The sequence below is a fragment of the Mercenaria mercenaria genome, chromosome 1, assembly GCF_021730395.1.
Source record: "Mercenaria mercenaria strain notata chromosome 1, MADL_Memer_1, whole genome shotgun sequence".
Classification (NCBI taxonomy): domain Eukaryota; kingdom Metazoa; phylum Mollusca; class Bivalvia; order Venerida; family Veneridae; genus Mercenaria; species Mercenaria mercenaria.
Genome location: NC_069361.1, coordinates 44,361,803 through 44,384,381, shown reverse-complemented (window position 1 = coordinate 44,384,381; position 22,579 = coordinate 44,361,803). Strand labels below are relative to the sequence as shown.

General features: G+C 36.2%; 4 protein-coding genes across 5 annotated transcripts in view; 1 reads left to right on the top strand and 3 right to left on the bottom strand.

The window, feature by feature from the left end:
• LOC123540363 (sodium channel protein para-like) overlaps window positions 1-722 on the bottom strand; it is a 196,690-nt gene extending 195,968 nt beyond the window's left edge. The window contains exon 1 of the mRNA XM_053546008.1: window positions 407-722. The gene's annotated coding sequence lies outside the window, so the exon portion shown is untranslated. The remainder of the gene's footprint in view (window positions 1-406) is intronic.
• A 1,347-nt stretch (window positions 723-2,069) lies between these two features.
• Window positions 2,070-9,492, top strand: LOC123540550 (sterile alpha motif domain-containing protein 15-like). Its single transcript, XM_045325655.2, has 3 exons — window positions 2,070-2,344; window positions 3,476-3,574; window positions 9,044-9,492. Exons 1-3 carry the CDS (start codon window positions 2,216-2,218, stop codon window positions 9,218-9,220), a joined length of 405 nt encoding a protein of 134 aa, XP_045181590.2. The 5' UTR covers window positions 2,070-2,215; the 3' UTR covers window positions 9,221-9,492.
• On the bottom strand, window positions 9,372-12,671 carry LOC128545877 (uncharacterized). Its single transcript, XM_045325623.2, has 3 exons — window positions 11,942-12,671; window positions 11,164-11,304; window positions 9,372-9,854 (listed from the first exon to the last, which is right to left on the bottom strand). The coding sequence occupies exons 1-3, from the start codon at window positions 12,132-12,134 to the stop codon at window positions 9,655-9,657; spliced, it is 534 nt and encodes a 177-aa protein (XP_045181558.2). The 5' UTR covers window positions 12,135-12,671; the 3' UTR covers window positions 9,372-9,654.
• Window positions 12,672-14,812: 2,141 nt separating this feature from the next.
• Window positions 14,813-20,962, bottom strand: LOC123540531 (calmodulin-like). 2 transcript variants are annotated; one of them, XM_045325635.2, is made up of 6 exons: window positions 20,730-20,962; window positions 19,762-19,792; window positions 19,402-19,545; window positions 16,253-16,374; window positions 15,828-15,948; window positions 14,813-15,505 (listed from the first exon to the last, which is right to left on the bottom strand). In XM_045325635.2, the coding sequence occupies exons 1-6, from the start codon at window positions 20,730-20,732 to the stop codon at window positions 15,477-15,479; spliced, it is 450 nt and encodes a 149-aa protein (XP_045181570.1). In that variant the 5' UTR covers window positions 20,733-20,962; the 3' UTR covers window positions 14,813-15,476. The 2 variants fall into 2 exon arrangements, 1 of the variants encoding a protein (XP_045181570.1); XR_008371366.1 differs by lacking the exons at window positions 14,813-15,505; window positions 15,828-15,948; window positions 19,402-19,545; window positions 19,762-19,792; window positions 20,730-20,962 and adding an exon at window positions 16,725-18,411 and having other exon boundaries at window positions 16,251-16,374.
• Window positions 20,963-22,579: the final 1,617 nt, after the last annotated feature.

Here is a 22,579-nt window from a genome sequence, read left to right as displayed (position 1 = left end):
ACGCAAAAGTTATTCCAGCCTTCCAGTTTATAGGACTGGTAAGCTTATCCTTTGGTTAAAGTAAGCTTGCTTTATGAACAGAAATCCATGCCCAAGTGTGGCCTTAACTAATTTCAATAAAATGAAAATTGAAAAGAAGTGCTGCAAAGCAATCGGTATTTACTGATCTTGTTAGCAAGAAAAAGCTAATTTAAGGAAAGAGGGATAAGGAGGAAGAGTATAAAATGAAATTGATTTCGCCGTGTTATTTCTGGATCACATCCAAGGAGACATGATTGATTGCACGTGCAATTTACGACAAACCTGTCCAGAGATACTCCTTTTAAAGGTCGATTCTTTCGCTAACAAGGATACATTTCGTTTGCAAATAAACAACATTGATAACATTTAATCAAACTAGCCTTACCTTTTCCATCTCATTCTACATCCCATTTAGGATGTCCCGGAACTCCACCATGGCTGGCGCGCATGCTCCAGCGGCCATTTTGAAAGCAATCAAATGTCGTCTGATGAACACGAGTACACTGATGTTAAAGAAACAAAAACAGATGCTGTTCTTCTGTCACACTAACACACTTTCCAATAACACGTTTGTTCATATGTCAACACATCGCTGATATATGCCAAAAAATACTTAAAAACGATGAACACGAATTTCCATATTTTATATCGACTGGTACCTTCTCGATAATATTGGTCTACAGCCTTGATGACTAGCTTCTAAAAACAGAGTCTGCAACTCTGTTCCGCATAGAAAATGAGACATGTATCGATCTGCTACCAAGTGATTTAGCGGAGCATCACAGACCACAAAGCTATAGAAATTCCATACTTTCCAATGAAACGTCGTCAGTTAAGTTAAAGCGATGTATACTAATTGGGATATTGAATTTGTATAACATCGTTATATCGTTGAGTGGTTTTCATTATTAGAACTTGCTCTCGCTAGAATGGTCAAGTCACATGACGGGTCTCGTACGCAAACTATATACATGTATGGCACGATCTTTTGATAGAAATTATCCTGCATAAAACATGTACTGTATCGATCAGACAGTCCAACAGAAGAACATAAAACAAGAGTATTATATTCGTTCCATCACTTCTATATGCTTTTGTAATTAAACAACGCTAGCTAAATGTGGGTACAGCACGCAATGTGCATATAATTCGTGCACTTTAAAGGTTTTTATGATACATTCTTGATCGTCTAGAATTACATGTAAAAGAATGCATTTTGAAAACTTCGACAAGATGCAACCAAATTGCGGCGTATGATGTCATCACATTTTTTTTCTTTCACACGGAGTCTAGTAAGAAGCGAAACTGGCGCCTTTTACATAGATACAATCCGTTTTAAATTGAAGTTATTGATTCAAATTTCAAAACTCATTCATGTAATTTACAGTAAATGATACACATTGAGTTCTGTTAAAGGACTGTCCATTTGAGTTTTTTTCTCTCTGCTTATAACATTGCATGACTTTTACAGTACATGTCTTTCAGAGCTTTAAAATTAATTGTTCTGGACCGTTAGCCTTTTAGTCTTTTTTCTATATATCAAATCAAGGCATGAAAGCGACATAAATCTTGTTGCATATGGATGCAAAATAAAACAACTCTTAGAACCTCATGAAATAAACTGTTTTCCCAAATCAACAGAATAGCAGGTATCTAATCATGAAGTGACATTCATCCCCAATGGTGCAACAAATGACGCAGTCCATATACACGATTTTACTCGGCTCGACTACCTATTAATCAATAGTCAGTCTGTAATGCGATATCTTTCCTTTGACGGACTTATTGACTCTGAAGTATGTTTTTGTGTAAGTAGCTCTTTATTTTGAATCTAATGTTTTTAATCTAATGAAATCGAAAACATTCCCAAAATATCTTATAAGTATTAGCTACATATATATAGCATTGTATTTTCGTTTTAAGTTTATATGAAAATTACACAAGAAAACCGGTTTCTTGATAAGCATCGGATGTAAATTCTTAGTAAAGCGTCGTTTCGTGTATTTATGACGTTATGATGCATAACGTTAAATGACGTCACGCTGTTACCTAGGCACAACGCGATAATCGTTAACGAGATAAAAGCAAACTTGAAAATTTAGAATATTTTCAAGGTTTATTTTATTTACAGGTGGAGACAATAAAAATCAAGAAGGGGAATTCGGCCCATGAGCGGTTTAGAATTCGGCGTAAGATGTCGTTTAACCAGCCTTGTGAGTATGTACGGAAAACAGATGAGAAACACGGCGTTCCTATGACAATTTATTGGACTGAAGAAGAACTGGCTGACTGGATTTGTGAAATAGGATATCCGCAATACAGAGTAAGATGTTATTAATGGGACATATTTACAGATTTATGTCATTTTGTTCTAAAATATAGCTAGTAATAAAACTTGATGTAACTGAAATTGATGGACCCGTGGTCTAGAGGTTACATGCAGAGGTCCGGGCATAGGATAGAGAAATCTTATGAGGTGCTATATCGAGTGTCTTCAACACAGTCAAGAGCCCAGCGCTAATTTCACCCATTAGGCGGATTGTGAAGCAAGTTCTACAACTTGTATCTGACACTCTGGATACCCATTCCTGATAGGATCAGTTGCCATGAGGTTATGAGAATCTGTTCGCAAAACGCTAGTGTATCGCAACCCGATCCGTTATATTGAAATCTATCTTTAAAACTAAATAAGATATAAGCACATCCGAGTTGTAATTGTTGACGATTGTACGGAAGTGAGAAATACAAAATTCTTATAAAACATTCGAGAAATCTGTTAAATATTTGAGCCACACCATGAGAAAACCAACATAGTGCATTTGCGACCAGCATGGATCCATCCTGCGCATCCGCGCAGTCTGGTCAGGATCCATGCTGTTCGCTTTCAAAGCCTAAAGCAATTAGAGAAACCATTAGCGAACATCATGGATCCATGCTGGTCGCAAAATGCACTTTGTTGGTTTTCTCATGGCGCGGCTCATTTAGAAAGCGTATGTACGTCACGCAGTATAAAACAATGAAGTGTAGCCGGACTGTAGGCTGTTTATATTCATGTTTATTTTTTTTTTGATACTGTGAAATCAACAATATTCGTGACGGTTTAATTTTCATTGATTTCGTGGTTGCGTCAATCTATGAAATTAAACCTCTACAAAAACATACAATCATTCAATTCATTTTCTTCAAACCTGGATACCAAATTCATATCCTCGCGAGATCGCTGCATGTTTATGGTAAAAACAACAACATCTCGTGCCTCAAAAATAAATACATCTATAGTATATGATATCTTATAGAAGTTGCTCTCTATTAAAAATGATGAAGTGGTGTGAACGCCCTTCAACGGACAGTGGGCGTAGCTCAAGTTCACTCTTTTTCAGTTTAACCTATCAAACATATTATTAAAATTAATTTGATTTTCTCTCATCTTTACTCTGATTTTTGCATATTTCAGGTATGTTTTGAAAAAAATTTCCTCTCAGGCAGACATCTTGTATACCTTGATGCGTCCAAACTTCCAGATATAGGGATAACGGATTTTGAACATATCAAGGTAATTTTGTTGTTGTATTAGACCATTCAGTCAGTCGACAGTGGGTTTGTTACGCCTCTGTTACACTCACACCTCGCCATGAGACGTACTCACACCTCGCCATGAGTCGTCGGGGCATCCGTGTCCAAGTGAAAATGGTTGCTGTCTTCGAATCACTAACCCTTCAATGCACTGGGTTTGAAGTTCGTTCGGGATGTAGACTTTATGCGAGGTAGACATGCAGGTTTGTGGGTTAATGATTTTACCCAGTTGTCAGCCCGTATAATAATGCTTCAATTTATGTTTGGAGTGTTGCTCCACTATTAAAGCATATTACCTAAATTTTGTGGGCCTGACTTAAAAGTGAATAATTGTGCCTAAAATCTTCTATTGATTATGATTAGGACACATACTGTTAGTCGTAGAAATTTAAAACGAAACTGAAAACAGCTAGCATTTGATAAATGCATGACATTCTCCTCGTTCCTTATTCACTACTCTTTTAAGGAACAAATTCCTTATTCCTTATTCGGAGACCAATGAAATTGTCATCTTTATTCCTAATATCATAACATTACCATGTAAGATCGAAATGCCGAATACGGAATAAGGAATTGGTCCCTTATTCCATATTTGAATTAGAAATAGGAAAATCCGAAAATGAAAAACATTACATGTCATGAAAACCTCGTAAGACTGGCGTGAATTACAGCAAACGAAATATTAAAATGCTTGAAACACTTTACTTAAAATGCTGAGCTTGTTTGCATTGAAATATGAATATACAATAATAATAATAATGAATAATAAGTTCGAATAAGGAACTAAAACATAATTATAGATTCGATACATCTATGTACCGGTAAATATACAATAACTTATATAAAATGGTGAACGATTTATTAAAATGTTACGTTAAAAGTAACCCAGTAACTTGGATCGTTTTTGCAAATAAGGAATAAGGAACAGTTCCCTTTTCCTGTTCCCAAAATATAAAAGGAAAAGAGAACCACGAAAATTCAAATTAATTAAGTTTTCAGAAAATCTTTTCAGTGAGTAGGCGGGGATTTTAAACAGGCAAAATGTTAATAAACAATGTTAAGAATGCGTGTGATACAAAGTTCTAACAAACAACTTAAACTTATATAGAAACGGAAAGTATAACTCGATGGTCGGTTATGGAATGAGGTAAACTGGAAAGTTTTTGATAACTTATCCAAAACACTTGACCAAAAACAAACATACCAAAAGTCCATATTAGTGTTAACTGGCGTTGTTTGAGTTTCTAATATTGACTGCTTGTAACAAAAAGTCAGAGAAATAGCGAAAGATATTATACTGAATCAAATGAGGCATTGGAAATAACTAGATAAGATATTGATGACGAATAAGAATGATATAATAAACTGGTTCTCTATTTGAATAGGGAATAGACTATGATACGGAAAATTAAAGCAATTTAGCTTAATTAAAATGATATTAGAAAGTAGATTTACATTTCTGTCAGAAAATATTAAGTATTTGACTAAGCAGAATTTTCCACAGTTAAGATTTTATGCCTACAAATTCTCAGATAAGAAGCTGGACTTGTATTAGACGACAACGTCAAATAAGGAAGGGACCTCCGTGCCTTCGTTGACTTCAAATCACATGCCCCTCACCGATGTGGGCTCGAGCCTCAGTCCTTTCCGTTTTTAATATAAATGTTTCCTTAATATACCCCCACCAAACATTTTTTGGGGGTGGGGGGGGGGGTGGGGTGTGGGGAGGGTGCGGCGTGTGACAAGACCGTATTTATTTTGGGGGTATTCGTCACTCTGTGACAGTTCTAGTTTGTGTTTAATCAGTGCAGTGTGAACTATTTAGGACGGGATGGTGTGTGTGGGTGTTCTTAACAAAAATTTTATGCACGGTCTTTACATATTAGCATATGTCTAAAGAATGGGAGACTTGCAAGTAAACAACAGAAAACAAAAAATGTCCATACATCACTCCTTGTACAACTCAAATTAGCAAATAAATTGCAACTTAAATTACAGGATCGGATGATACAAAGTCGAGACATTCCTTTCGTTCAAATTAGTTTGACTCCACTTTCATTGATCCCACCAGTGGAAAAGCATTTTTTTTATATTTGTTGTCATTTAAGACAAACGGATCATCAATATTTTAAAACGCCCACACTTTAAACCGTAATTGTTTTGCTGTTTGCTTTTGCTCTTTGAATGTGTTGTAATGGAAGCGAGATTGAAAGATATTGAGATTCGGTTCCCAGAGGATTATATTTCAGTTCAAATGATAAAAGAATTGGTTTTCAAACGATATCATTACGAAGTGATTTCTTCAATAATGCATGTATATTGTGGCCATGGACAAAATCACTCGATAATACAGTACAATCTCTAGCTAGACCATCATTTGGGAAAACTAGAATTTCAATGTTTTACAGAGGTTGTCGCTGTAAAGAGGTTTACTACTGAATGGGAAAGAAAATAAAGATAGTTGGTTATTTATTTGTGGTCTCCGCAGTAACAGGTGCTAAAATACGATATTTTCCTCATGTACGGAATCTAATAAGTGCCATCGGATTTTTATATTTGAACATGCGGTTCGTAAAGAGGCAGACTGTATTTTTTTTGCGACACCTCACTGCGTAGAGAATGCGATATTTGAACAGAAATCGAATAAAATTATACGCTATATTCGAATTATATATGCCTGTGAAGTGGAAACCAGCGGCAGGCGAGCGGACTTTGTTCATTAAAGTTTTCCTCCCCTAGCAGATCTTTGTGAATGATCACCACACTCGATCATAATGTTTATGGGCATAATATATAGGCCAAGTTCGATAACCAGCTGGTATTTCCCAGTGGGTCTGGAGTTATGGCCCTTGAAGTACTCAAAACTGCAAAAATTGACAGTGTTCGTATCCTTACTTAAGTAGTTCTTATCCAGTGTTCTGTTTTCTTAGTCGAATGTTTATGGGCAAAATATCTCGGCCAATTTCAATAATAATCCGAAATGTCCCAGTAGCTCTAGAGTTATGACCCTTTAGTTACTCAAAATTGCGCGAAAACCTCTTACTCGAGTAGTTCTTATTCAATGTTCACTAAACTTGGTCGCAATGTTTATGGGCATGTTATCTAGGCCAAATTAATATCCAGCTGGATCCTCTAAGTTTTTCCGGAGTTATGGCCCTTGAAGTAGTCAAAATTTGTGCATCTTGTTCATGGACTATAAAAACGACGAAACGCAGAAATACCAAGTTTTAGATCCAGTGTCCATAGTCCTTATTTTTCCTTGCGTTCCCTAAAATATTGGAGATCACTGGCAAAAAGTAACTTAGATTTTGTAACAATATTGATACGAATATTCATATTCTTAAATCGTTAACGGTTTCCTTTCCATCTAAATTTTCAAGAAGAATTAGAGAAAAAAAAGTTTTTCTGTTGTTTACCATCCACCCTGACCCAGAGAAGTAAATTCTACAGTCAACAGAAGATCGCTTGTCTAAAATGAAAACTAGAGAAAAAAATGGCATGCAACATAACAATTATTAAATGTTTTATGGGCCCCGAGAGCAAATAGTTTTGAATATGAAGTGTATATACTACGACTTGTATATATGCCAAATTACTTCTGATAAAACAAATCAATGGACTTACACCAGTCTAAACACTACTGCAATTTCTGCATTTCGGCTGGGTTGATAAGAATCAAATGCTAAGAAAGATAATTATTTTTCAATCAGCTATGTTACATTTCGACAAAGGTTCAAGTAAATGCGTACGTCGTTAATGCCACTTGGATGTGCCTTCTTGCCAAAATGGCACACCCAGTGCTATTATGAAACTAGATGTGCCATTATGGTTAGAAGGCACACACAACCCGTTTATTGACCTTAATTTTATTACATACGTTATCTTCATTTTCACTTTGGTATTTTCATTCATCACATTTTCTTCGAACTTATTAACATCATTTATCGATGTTTTTCATCCACAGTGCTATTAATATCTGAGAATCTCTCTGATAACTTTCAGCGCTCTCTCATCCGTATTATCAACGTTGCTACATAACGTAGACATCATGACGTTCCGGATACCCGGGGCCATTATGGCGCGTGAGGCACTTTACGCTATTATGAATCCGTCAACGGCGGGCGTTGCTATTTGTAGAAATGTATCTTATATCATACAACTTAGTTTTAAAATTTCTGACGTTCTACTGACTGACGTCAATGGCATTTAAAAAATAACAAGTATATTGAATATGTGATGGATATGCATCAAAAACACTGAATATATAACTCTGTGTAAAGCAAGATTTTCCCTTTAATGTTGAGTGAAATCCTTTGTAGAAATATACCTGCAATCATACAATAACTACTTCCCCAAAATGACAAAGTACATGAAGCTGTACGTGTATATATACGGTGTTCTGTAAAGGGCATCGCTATTTCATTACGACTCGCATTCTCGTCGTGTTCTCGTCTATATTTTCTTCTAATTGTGTACTGCGACGGATTTTTGTTTTTCTTTTTGCACGTTTACAGTTTGGAAGCATAAATATTGCAAATTTACGTCTGTAGATATGGATAGGCAAAACGTTGACGTTTTTCGCATTGTAATATTAAATGATTTACCTGATATTGTTCGTTAACTATTAGTTTTTAAACCCAAAAACTCTAAAATGCTTAAAATTTCGATCGTAATGCCGACTTCTTGAAATTGGCTTCTTAATGCTGCCTTTTAATCAAACTTTTGTTTGTTTTTGGGGAAAAATAAATATTCGAGTTAAAAATATAAATATCTTAACAAAACTAATTTTGCAAATCAGATTTTAAGAAATGCGGCGTTTTTTTTACGACAGACATCTCGGCAACATAATAAGTTAAGGGAAATAACTGTTGTAGATATGTTGATTTTATAAGGTCCGGGTTATAAGCACTTCTTAAATCAGTTTTATCCCATGACACAGTTGCAATATGAGCCGCACCATGAGAAAATCAACATAGTGCATTTGCGACCAGCATGGATCCAGTCCAGCCTGCGCATCCGCGCAGTCTAGTCAGGATCCATGCGGTTCGCTATCAGACCATATTACAATTAGGGAAACCATTAGCGAACAGCATGGATCCTGACCAGACTGCTCGGATGCGCAGGCTGGTCTGGATCCATGCTGGTCGTAAACGCACTATGTTGGTTTTCTCACGGAGCGGCTCATTATACAAGTTGATGATTGCAGAGTGTCGTTAATTAATGCATCTGCAAATGTCATTCGTAAGTCTGGTTTCAATTTAGGGTGGTATTTAGAAGGTTTTCACAAATATAGGCAATGTGTGTATAATGTACAAAACCAATGAAAATATACAGTTTTAAAGAGCGTCAACAAATTATGAAGTTTCGGGTTTATAACGGATTTCATCGTAAGACAGACAGTGTCTTACTGTGTGTTATTACTAATAGCATTGTGCCTTATGATTTACAGGATATTGCTGGAAAAATACGAGGGCTTATAGGGCTTGATCATGTCATAAAGAACTTGAGTATTGCCAAGTCCAATCCAATGATAGCCTACATGGATATGAAGCGGAAGTCTGGAGATGTAGCCATGAACATTCCATACAACGAGTTCCTCAAGAAGAACAAAAGATGGTACAAATAATTGGGTGTCATCTGTAATGGCCATATTTTAAATGAAGAATATGTAACGGGACAATATTTACTTCTTGAATCAATGGAAATGATAAATGTTCTACTGGAATGACTTGATACTAGTTTATTCAAATTTACTTTCCAAAAGATTGTAAAACGAGTAAGGTTTTAGTAATATTTTATTCGTCTACAACTTGTGCAATGAGTGTCAAGTAAGTTACATTTTAATTGTCTAAATTGATTTAATATCTATCAAAAGGTCACATTAATCTGTGAACTGAGCACTCTATTGTTGTTTTACTTTTCAAACTATTGCTCACAGAACTCAACGTATCACATCCGCCTCAGCCTTGTTATCTTCTCCAGGACCGCGTCCCTAAATATCTTTCCTGGTATTTAAACATGTTAAAGCAGGTTACTTTAAAAAGTGTATTGCTTAATATATCACACCCCAGCCAGTCTGATCTCTTGTGGCTGTTCTTGTACATCATTTAATCTGAGCCGTTCCTGTCGCCGCACGTGCAAAATAACGCCTCCGGAAGCGGAGACAAGAAAAGCGCTCGCATAACACAGGTAGTAACACCATGACAGGGTTGTGTTGGCCCTTGAGATCCAAAGTATTGCACCAAGAAATAACCCCAGCACTGAAACAAAATAAAATGCATCAATTTATCATCAATAGATCCAAGCTGTTCTAGATAATTAAAAAACAACAACAACAAACAACAACAAAAACAGAAGACTAACAGAGGGACTTAAAATCTTGTGGACGTTAGTTCAATCTTCCATCGATGTAATTCGTCTGCGTGACAAACTAGCTTTAGGTAGTGAATCCGTACTGACAATCGGCATTTTCCGTTCAGTTACGTTTCCTCTGTTTGCAATTTCGCCATTCTCCGGTTGTTATGATAAAAGCTATTTTCTTTTCATGACCGAATGATGCCGAAACAGCATACGAGAACACGTACTCGCACGGAAATAGCCGATCATCATTACGGAGCAATAACCGTATGACCAAACGACCTGTTCCTAGTAAGATATCTTAGGTATTCAAATAGGTTATTCATTGTAAATACTGTTGCTTTTTTTGTTTGTTTGTTTTGGGTTTAACGCCGTTTTTCAACAGTATTTCAGTCATGTAACGGCGGGCAGTTAACCTAACCAGTGTTCCTGGATTCTGTACCAGTACAAACCTGTTCTCCGCAAGTAACTGTCAACTTCCCCACATGAATCAGAGATGGAGGACTAATGATTTCAGACACAATGTCGTTTATCAAATAGTCACGGAGAACATACGCCCAGCCCGAGGATCGAACTCACGACCCCGCGATCCGTAGACCAACACTCTACCTACTGAGCTAAGTGGGCGGGCTAAATACTGTTGCAGTCACGCACAGTAGTTAATGCAGATCTTTTTCTGTAGATACAGAAATCCACGATAACATGTACGTTACTGAAAAGGGAACCATACAAATACATGAATAGCACTGGTTTCTATGTCGTAAAAATTAATTTGGAGACTATTGAAATAAAACCTTCTCATTGATAATTTATTAAAATTTATGATTGAGGTTAGAGTCAACCACCGTTAGCGCCGACGGTTATATAACTGAGCTTGGAAACTGTTCTTCAAAGCTCTAGCATCCCATCTGAATGGTTCTGAGCATAAACTGGAAGTTGACCATTTTAAGACTGGTCTCCAAACTAAGTTTACCAAAATTTTGAAATATTAGACTGGTATTCAAACTTAGTTTTAATGAAATTTGGAAATATGAGACTGGTTTCCAAACCCAGTTTTATATCAATGAAAATTGGATATATTAGACTGGTCTCAAAAGTCAATTTTGATTAAATTTGGAAATGTTAGACTGGTCTTCAAACACAGTTATACACGTGACTGGTTTAAAAAATTCTATTTAATAACCATGTGCATGGACGATCAGCAATACTTACGTATTAAGAATGATGTAACTGCAGCGGCAGATAAAAAGCGCAGATCACTCCTCCAGAATAAATACAGAACAACCAGAATAATGAGGACAAAATAGGCGATAAAAGATAGTGTAAGAAATATTCTTCCGATCTGCATTACATCTGAAAATAAAATAACAGTCTGTTAAATTAAATACCATGTTTTGTTAATAAAATATGTTTAACTCGACTTATCACGTTCTTTTTAATTACATAAACGCATGTAAGTAAACTGTCAGTTATCAGCAAATATAGGAAGTCACACACCCAAAAATGGCACTATAATTTAGAGGCCTAATGGTGGAATGACGAATTTCTTGCTATGTATTAGTCTGTGTTTTGTTCAGAGGAGATAACTCATTTTGTACAAGTGTGTCCCTTTCCTTCTCAAAACACTAGATAATCAGAGCCAAGACTGATGCAGTCAGAATATATAAAAGATTTTTTTAAAGATTATCTAGTCGGTAGCCAGAATAATGATAGATGTATGCGTGAAATTTTGGTAAAATGTTCATCACGATATAGTCGCGTTGAATAATCAATCAGTCACCGAGGCGGCACTAGAAAACTACAATAGGCGGCCTCAGTTTAAGCTTATTTATCATAGTGCTTTTTATTGAAGTTTCTTTAAATAGCGTTTACACCAATCTTTAAGAAAATTGTATATTAAAAAGGCGAACAGTTGTTAATTAAAACATAGTACAAATCCATATTAAAAACGAAAACTACACGCTATATTTGAAACGTATTCGCATTATACCTGTCAGATCTTTACTCGATATGCCGTCACAACCAGTTCTTTCGTCACACATCTGCCATAATCCCCAGTGATATAGTTTTGAATTGTTCCAGAATGGGGCCGTAAAACTAACAAAATTCAGAATCCAACCAGTCAACATAAACACTACAACCATCCCGACCGAAACTGGCCAGTGCATCTCTTTGAACGGCATTTTTAAAATTTATGACGTTTTACGTGTCTACTATACGCGTTGCTTTTAAACTGTTATCAACATGGTATTAATTTGATGGTATTTGTACAAATTTTCAATGGACTTTTTAATTCACAAGATTTTTCCTTGAAACGTATTTCACTTTTCATTCATTTTGGTTTGTTACTGTTTTTATTTATATAGTAAAACCTATGTGGAAAAACCTTTGAAGTAGAAAAGGATTATCATATCAAACAGTAAGCCGCGCCTTTGTAAGTAGACTAGTTTAAATGTGCATCTACATGAACACAGATACATTATTTTTCCGGTGAATTCTTATATACGAGGTACGGAAATAAGTCAAAGTTGTCTTCAATTTAGTTCAAGTATGCCGGATACATCCAATTGTTTTCGATAGTCAATTGCTTTTGATATGATTTGTAAACAGTACGTATTGCATCAGCGTATACGAAAACCTCATTTTGAACGGTCACATTGCAACAGACCACAGCACACCCCTTGGTGGAAGATAAACTTTATATATATTATACATTATGATGAATATTCAATGAAACAGTTTCATTTAGGTTTTCCAAAATCGAAAAAATCGGATTGGGGAAAACCGGTAGTCCTTTTTAACATAGGTAATCTTGACGCGACCAGATTCGAAAACATGCCCCCCCCCCCCCCCCTTTATAACCCATAATTTGAACTTTGAACTGTCGATCCAAGGTATGATGTTTTTGAAAAAGAGGAGCTTATTCACTCTTTCGTTCGGCCGAAGGTTTGAAGTTTCTACGGTTAAACTGCTTCAGCATGCCAACGTAATAAAAGAATCCACGAAGGAAGTCTTGCCATTGGTCAACTTGAAATTAGAAACAATCAATCAGAAGTTGAAGTTTTTAGACTGGTCCGTATTATAGGACCCAAGTTCGGTATATGTAAAGTGGAATATAGTCAGCAAGAAACAAAGAAAGTGCAATGTAAGTAAAGAAACAGCGGGAAATAATTATTTATTAGTCCCCTACTGGTTGAAAACCAGTTCCGGGGACTATAGGAATGCACTTTTCCGTCATTCCGTCCGTCCGTCTGTCCGTCCGTCCGCAATTTCGTGTTTAATATTACTTGGCACAAATGTTCCCCATGATGAGACGACGTGTCATGCGCAAAACCCTGACCCCTAGCTCAAAGGTCAATGTCACAATTGGAGGTCAAAGGTCAACAGGGCTTTTTTCCTGTCCGGTCCACAACTCTCCCATCCTTGGAGGGATTTTAGTATTACTTGGCACAAATGTTCCCCATGATGAGATGATGTGTCATGCGCAAATCCCGGACCCCTAGCTCAAAGGTCAAGGTCACAATTGGAGGTCAAAGGTCAACAGGGCTTTTTTCCTGTCCGGTCCATAACTCTCCCATCCATGAAGAGATTTTAATATTACTTAGCACAAATGTTCTCCATGAGGAGACGACGTGTCATGCGCAAAACCTGGACCCCTAGCTTAAAGGTCAAGGTCACAATTGGAGGTCAAAGGTCAACAAGGCTTTTTTCCTGTCCGGTCCATAACTCTCCCATCTATGAAGGGATTTTAATATTACTTGGCACAAATGTACCTCATAATAAGACGATGTGTCATGCACAACTTTCAGACCCCTAGCTCAAAGGTCAAGGTCACACTTAGCTGTCAAATGTTAACATAGCATGAACAGGGTCTGTTTCGTGTCCGGTCCATAACTCTGACATTCATTAAGGGATTTTAATATCACTTAGCACAAGTGTTCCCCATGATGAGACGACGTGTCATGCGCAAATCCCTAGCTCAAAGGTCAAGGTCACAATTGGGGGTCAAAGGTCAACAGAGTTTTTTTCCTGTCCCGTCCGTAACTCTGCCATGCATGAAGGGATTTTAATATTACTTGGCATAAATGTTTCCCATGATGAGACAACATGTCATGCGCAAAGCCCAAACCCTTAGCTCAAATGTCAAGGTCACAATTGGAGGTCAAATGTCAATAAGGGTTTTTCCCTGTCCGATCCAGAACTCTGTCATCCATCAAGGGATTACAATATTACTTGGCATAAATGTTTCCCATGATGAGACGACGTGTCATGCGCAACACCCAGTACCCTAGCTTAAAGGTCAAGGTCACACTTTGAGATCAAAGGTCAAGAGGATTTTTTTCCTGCCCGGTCTGTAACTTTGTCATGCAAAGCAGGATTTAGATATCAGTTGGCAAAAATATTCCCCTGGATGAGACAACATGTCATGCGCAAGAACCAGGTCCCTAGGTCTAAGGTCAAGGTCATATTTAGAGGTCAAAGGTCAAATTCAAGAATGACTTTGTACGGAACATTTCTTCTTCATGCATGGAGGGATTTTGATGTAACTTGGACCAAATGTTCACCACCATGAGGCACCCTTGTTTTTAGAATTACGTCCCTTTGTTATTACTATAAATAGATTTTATTGTAACTTTTTTATTACTGGCGGTAGAGAAAAATGAGACCACTTTTCTGTGGTACAGCATGCATGTTACATCCAATTTTTAGGAGTTTTTTGACCTATCTCTACCTGGTAAAGAGTTTCTTGTGGACTTATATAGATTTTTTTTTAAAGATTTATTTCCCTTTGTTGTTACTATAAATAACTTACATGATAACATTTTTATAATCAGCCAAAAAAATTCAATATTAAAACAACTGTGGGTTTTTATATATGCACATTTTAATCCAAGTGTGTTGTTTTAACATATTGTATATGTAGTACAATATTATTTATACATCATTGACAGATATCAGTTCATTATGTTAAACTGCAGTAGAGCAGTAGAGAAAATTAGGTGCCTTCCAGTAGGGGACTTTGTATTGCATGGCAATACTTCATTCACTTGTTTGTTACTGAAAGTAAGCACATGCAATTTCACATTGTAACGGCATAAATTATGCGATCCCATTTTAGACAGAGATGCTCGTATATTTACACATTGCGTACTCTTGTAAAGTCTGACGTCAATAATATAAGTACATCTGTGTTGAAAAATAAAAGTACGTTCCTGTTATAAACAGCAGTTGTTTGTATCCTGTAAATATTTAATTTATACGCCAGTTAAGTTTCTTTGTGTACATCTGATTTTTCAAATTTTTCTTAGAAGTAAGTCTAAATTTAGTCAATTGGTATTTAATTACCAAAATAACAATGAAATATATATTTTTTTTTATATCTATGGTGATTATTGGGCGTAGATAACAATGCATAATAAGTTTGTCAATGTTTACACTATTTATGGTTGTGATTCATATGTGGTTCACGACGGGATGGCAGTGTATACTGTCGTCTGCTTACTTTGATAGAAGTTATTGAAGAGCTACTTGCCGGTTATCCATGTTATAAAATCTGAAAGATAAAGAAAACGAAATAGAAGCGAATCATATTCTAATTCATGTAACATTAACACATGGGGAAAATAAAACACCATAAAATGCGTGAAACGGATGTGAAATTCTGCTCCGGTAATTGCCACAGTCCGAAGACTTATTAAACACTTCTACGGTTTGTTAAAAGTGATGAAGGTGGCTAAATGAAATCCAAAACGGGCACGTAGTTGTGCAGGGACAAGGTGTCCCAAACCGTTCGTCTTACAGCTGCCTTAAACTCGGCTTCCGTTACTACTTAAAAAGCTAGCTTTTTTAAATGAATAAAATGATTCAAGTTATACCATTATATGGAATGTAACCGTTGTGATTTTTGTCGGCGTCTTTAATCATATCTTCTACTTCATGCTCTGTTACACTGACTCTTAGATTTTCCATCATATACCGGAAGTCTGATACCGTCACCTAATTTGAAAGTACACAGTTTAGTTACGAAAAATATCAAGGGTGAACATGCAAAACGTAAAATTTTCGAAAGTGTACACAGATAAAACCTGATTGAATGTATGGGTATGTCAAGATAACTTTCATTCATTTAGTCGCAAGATACGTTTTGTTGTCATATTGTATAAGACTGTTGCTAAACCAAGTTTGTGCTGCCATTGTTTCTCTGTGCATATATTGAACAATATGATATAGAAATGAAATTTCGAAATGGGTTATTTACATGCATATCGTAATATAAAGCATAAATATAACATTAATGTACCGTTCCGTTATCGTCTTTGTCAAACACTCGGAATGCCAATCGTAAGGATTCCTCGCCTTCATATTCTTTTAATTTCTTCGCCATTATGGACAGAAAGTCTGGAAAAGTGATTTCACCAAAACCTACAAGATAAGGATACACAGATGTACGTTATATTGACTTTGGAACATACTTAAATAGGATTGGCTAAGAATCAAAACTGATATCACACTGGCGTAGGAGCGATTTCAAATTTGGGACAAATCCTACCCATATTCTCACAAAACTTTGGACTACCTAAAACGTTCTTGACAATAGACATCATACAAAATCCTTACCAATACATCAAAATGCACTCTCAAATGGGCTTTCTCCTTCATTTTCTGTTATTTCTGTGTAAAATCTTTTCTTTTTTTTTGCCCAAAAAGTTTCAGGCAAAGCATATGCTGCGCTGCCACTGACACCATATTTAAAGTTGAGGAGGCACCCCCACCTTGTCCCATGCAGCTCCTATGCATTTGAACCATCATCTACTATGCTATTTTTAAAGATAGTTATCCAACGTGAAAATTTGACTGACTCCCAACACAAGCATATTATATATTTTTATAAGTTTACACATTGTTTTTGATAAGACATTCAAAATTCAATAAAGCTGTTCTGCTACCCCTGCTTTACGTTGTCACTGTCACATAAACGACCACTTTCACTATGAAAACCATTACAACATATACCATTACTTTCACTATGAAAACCATAACCACATATACCATTACTTTCACTATGAAAACCATTACCACACATACCACCACTTTCACTATGAAAACCATTACGACATATACAATTACTTTCACTATGAAAACCATTACCACATATACCATTACTTTCACTATGAAAACCATTACCACACATACCATCACTTTCACTATAAAAACCTTTACTACACTTTCACTATGAAAACCATTACCGCACCGTTATCACTCATACCACCACTTTCACTATTTAAACCATTACCTAACATACCATCACTTTCACTATGAAAACCATTACCACATATACCATTACTTTCACTAAGAAAACCATTACCACATATACCATTATTTCACTATGAAAACCATTACCACATATACCATTACTTTCACTATGAAAACCATTACCACGTATACCATTACTTTCACTATGAAAACCATTACCACATATACCAGCACTTTCACTATGAAAACCATTACCACGTATACCATTACTTTCACTATGAAAACCATTACCACACATACCATCACTTTCACTATGAAAACCATTACCACGTATACCATTACTTTCACTATGAAAACCATTACCACATATACCATCACTTTCATTATGAAAACCATTACCACACTTTCACAATGAAAACCATTACCGCACCGTTATCACTCATACCACACTTTCACTATGAAAACCATTACTGAACATACCATCACTTTCACTATGAAAACCATTACCACACATACCATCACTTTCACTATGAAAACCATTACCACACCGTTATCACTCATACCACCACTTCACTCTGAAAACCATTACCACACATACCACCACTTTCACTATGAAAACCATTACCGCATATACCATCACTTTCACTATGAAAACCATAACCACACATACCACCACTTTCACTATGAAAACCATAACCACACATACCCTCACTTTCACTATGAAAACCATAACCACAAATACCACCACTTTCACTATGAAAACCATAACCACACATACCACCACTTTCACTATGAAAACCATTACCACATATACCATCACTTTCACTATGAAAACCATAACCACACATACCACCACTTTCACTATGAAAACCATTACCACACATACCATCACTTTCACTATGAAAACCATTACCACACATACCCTCACTTTCACTATGAAAACCATAACCACAAATACCACCACTTTCACTATGAAAACCATAACCACACATACCACCACTTTCACTATGAAAACCGTTACCACACATACCACCACTTTCACTATGAAAAGCATTACCACATAACCACACTCTTAACCACTTTCACTGTTCGAAACAAGTGACTGCTTTATACAGGTGGCCGCTAAGACAGGTTCAACTGAACACCATAATCACAACCATGTCCACTGGCTATACACTAACGTTAAAAGTATCACTGCAACGAAATAATCACCACAGCTTCCACTACCACTGTTGTTATTTTTTTACTACAACGACTGGTCCGCTGTCACTACTTCTACAACAACTTTTTCCACTACAGGCGGGCCCTTACACCACTTACGCCCCTCGTACTTGCACTGTCACATTGCTTATATCACTTCTTCCAACAGAGTTTTTCACCTCTGTACTACAATTAGCTCTTCATACTGCTTTAACTAAAGTATTATAGTTGCTATAAGTATTGTTGCTGATCACCACTTCCTTTAAAACTACCATTGCTGCTATCAATACACATTCACTATAACAGTGTTGTTATCACTACGACAGCCTCGTCTATAACCTCTGCCTCTATCACTTCTGCTACTGTCATTAAAACTATCATACTACTAGTGCGTTACGGGACGAACCACTACTATCTCACCGATCTATCTACTGTTACCACCCAACAACTACCACATTCACCACTACTGCCCAGTTACCTCTGCTGCAACCACCAACACTACTTACCAACCATCAAAACCACTGCCACTACAACAACAACAGTCTCTATCAACACAACTGCGTCGTAACCACTTCCACCTCTACTACATCGTCAAAACTACTGTCTCACTATTGCTGTTGCCCAACAACGACTTCCAACTCTGCTGTCTCGTCAAAATTACTGACCAACTACCACTTCTGGTCCATCACCACTTTTATCGATACTGCCTCGACAAAACTACTGACCAACTACCGCTTCTGACCCACCACCACTTCTACCGCTACTGTCCCGACTTAACTATTTATCAACTCCACCATTACCACCACTTCATGTACCACACTATCAAAGCCTTACTTCTGCTGCAACGACAACTACTAGTACCATATATCACTACTACTAGTACTACTATCACTAAAACTAAAGTCAGCATTTTACCTTTGACTACAACAACTTGATCACTACCACTAATATTTTCGAACCTAGCACCGCTTCTTCTACTACGTCTATTTTCCTTACCGTCAGGATCAACTTCATTAAAGATGTCAGTGAGCTCGTTATCAGTAGGTCTGTAGCCCATACTTCTCATTACAGTGCCCAGTTCCCTCGTGCTGATTGTACCGTCCCCGTCTCGGTCATACAGGGCGAAACTCCGCTTACATTCTAGACAAGAACAATGAAAATTTCCCTTAAATCTTACTTCAGATTTATATTACGACAAACAATGGCACATGCTGTAACTATTTTTGAGTGTAATGCGATTACCTAAAGTTATGTTGTATAAATAAGTCAAGAGGGTTTTAAACTTACGCATCAAGTATATGAAGGAAAAACTTTTTATGTTTTAAGTATTATTCAAATAAGTACATGTACACGTACCTAACATCTCTTCGTCTGTTAGTTGTTCACCCTATAAACATAAAGAATATTTGGTTAAGTAACTTGTTTTGGTTTATAAGAAACTGTCGTCACCTTTTTGCAAACCCATGAATTTGGTCAACGGTACGAATGTACGATACTAGATAACGATGAACCATGATGGTAAAATACGACTTTATTACTGCATGTTGGAATGCTAGAGACAATAATCACTGCCGTCACAGAGCACGTGGCCATGAAAATCACTTGACCGTTGAAAAGAAATTCAAATATTATTTCTTAAATTTCGATTTTTTCTTGTTATAATCCACATTAGCCATCTCTGAGCAAAACAAAAATATTGATCAGGGGAGACCACTGCTTTGGAGTTTGCCTAACGGTATGACTGGACGATTGTTGCCCTTTGTACCGTATAAGTATGGCATTCGTATACTAGTGATACAGTACCGTCGTGCCGTCATGGTGCCGTCGCGCTATCCACCAAGTCAGCAACACGACGGTATGATACGACAGTACTTTACGACATCAGGACGATACGATAAGGCGGCGTAATGGGAAAAAATGCCTGACGGTACGAAATACTGAATCGTACGGTTAGGGTGTTAAGTCATATCGTGCGGTCTCGCCGTACAGGTTTGTAGTGTTATGTAGTATCAACGTGGCCGTGTACTGTCGTAACGATGAGTTTGGGCTTTTACCAAAAAAATTTTGGTTAATTTGAACATAAAGATTTCAATATTATAATGTATTTAAAGAGCAGTGACACTGACAACAGGTTCGTAATTGAAAAAAGTATAGAATCTATCTCGATAGGTCATTGTTGTGCTATAGTTCTGTATATAAATATGTTCATAGTCATAGTACACTGACGGTATATGTATCATTACTGTAAAGTGTATCGTAGTTATTTGAAATAACTTGAATTATATAACTTAAACTTCACAATACAAAAATATGAAAGAACTTACCATTTTTAACCACTCTTATATTTTTCCTTTTTATTTAACCTATGCAGAAACTTGTTAATCACAGAATCGTATACAAAATTTAACAAAATTAAAACGATAAATGTTAAAAAAACAGTTCTAAAATCTAGATAATCTCAATTTGTAAACACACATATTAATCAATATTTGATCAAAAGCAAAAAACAATGATTCATTTGTTTAAAATCGCTACTGATCTGATAAAGTTAGATGCAATCGGCGGTGTGTTTATATTTTATTGCGGTATAGCCTTAAATGATTTATTCACGGTATAACGTGTTTCAAGGCTTCCAACTACCCAAGTGATTTTCGTGTTAATATATCGCTCACAAGTACATAATTTATTGGGTGTATTAAAATACCATAGTTTGTTGATGCATTTTTCTACTAAAGCGATTCAGTTGACAGTAATAGTAAAAATGATGCTTTCTCAGAAGTTCTGCTATATTTTTCCGTTACAATTTCTTTTTGTTGCGGGCCCAGGCCTACTTTGCGATGCATGGCTCTATGGCTGTGTTTGGGGTGATCTGTGCTTCCGGGAAACCTACCCTTACCTTTTATCTATTTTATTTCTTTTGGAAAATTTGAAGTAATTTAAACTGAGACAGATGAAGTCAATTTATTTATTGCTATGTTGGACCATAGTTTCACAAATTATCAGATATAAAGAGTTGCTATCATAGACCATAGTTTTACAAATCATCAGATATTTGAAGTTGCTTTAATGGACAACAGTTTCACAAATCATCAGATATATAGAGTTGCTATATTAGACCATATTTTCACAAATCAACAGACATATGAAGTTGCTATGTAGGACCACAGTTTCACAAATCAACAGACATATGAAGTTGCTATCTTGGACCACAGTTTCACAAATCATCAGACATATGAAGTTGCTATGTTGGACCACAGTTTCACAAATCATCAAAACATATAGAGTTGCTATCTTGGACCATAGCGTCAACATCATCCGGTATATATGAAGTTGTTGTAATGGAACATAATTTCACAAATAATCAGACATATGAAGTTGTTACATTGGACTATAGTTTCACAAATCATCAGAAATATGAAGTTGCTACGATGGAACATAATTTCACAAATAATCACAAATAAGAAGTTGCTATATTGGGCCAAAGTTTCACAAATCATCAGCTCTTTGAAGTTAATATGTTGGACCATAGTTTCACAAATCATAAGATATGTAGAATTGCTATGTTGGACTAGCCTATAATTTCACAAATCAGATATGTAGAGTTACTATTTTGGACCATTGTTTCAGAATTATCAGACATAGGAAGTTGCTATTATTGAACATAACGTTAATTTCACAAATAATAAGACATATAAGGTTGTTACATTCGACCATAGTTTCACAAACCATCAGATATATACATTAAAGCTAATATGTTGAACCATCATGTCACAAATCATCAGTTAGATAAAGTTGCTACATTGGACCATAATTTCACAAATCATGTTATTCACACCCATGTAAAGAAAACGATCCTATCTTTCAAATTGCGTTTGGGTAATGCATTATTAAAATCTGTTGGACGAGTAGGCCTACACACTAACTGCAAATTGGTGTAATAAAAAGCTTTTGTGTGATTTCGTTTTATTCATAATTATACTAAGTAAATGAGAATAGCCTATATTAGAAATGGTATCGCCAAAAACTCTGAGTTTGCATCTTGCCTTGACAAACTTTTATAAAGGCGAATCAAAATTACAGTCAAGTCGGACTATCGGGAAAAAAACTTTGAAAACTCCGTGAAAGCTTGCTTCTGACCAATATTTTGAAGATTCATCAAGGAGTCCATGTCATA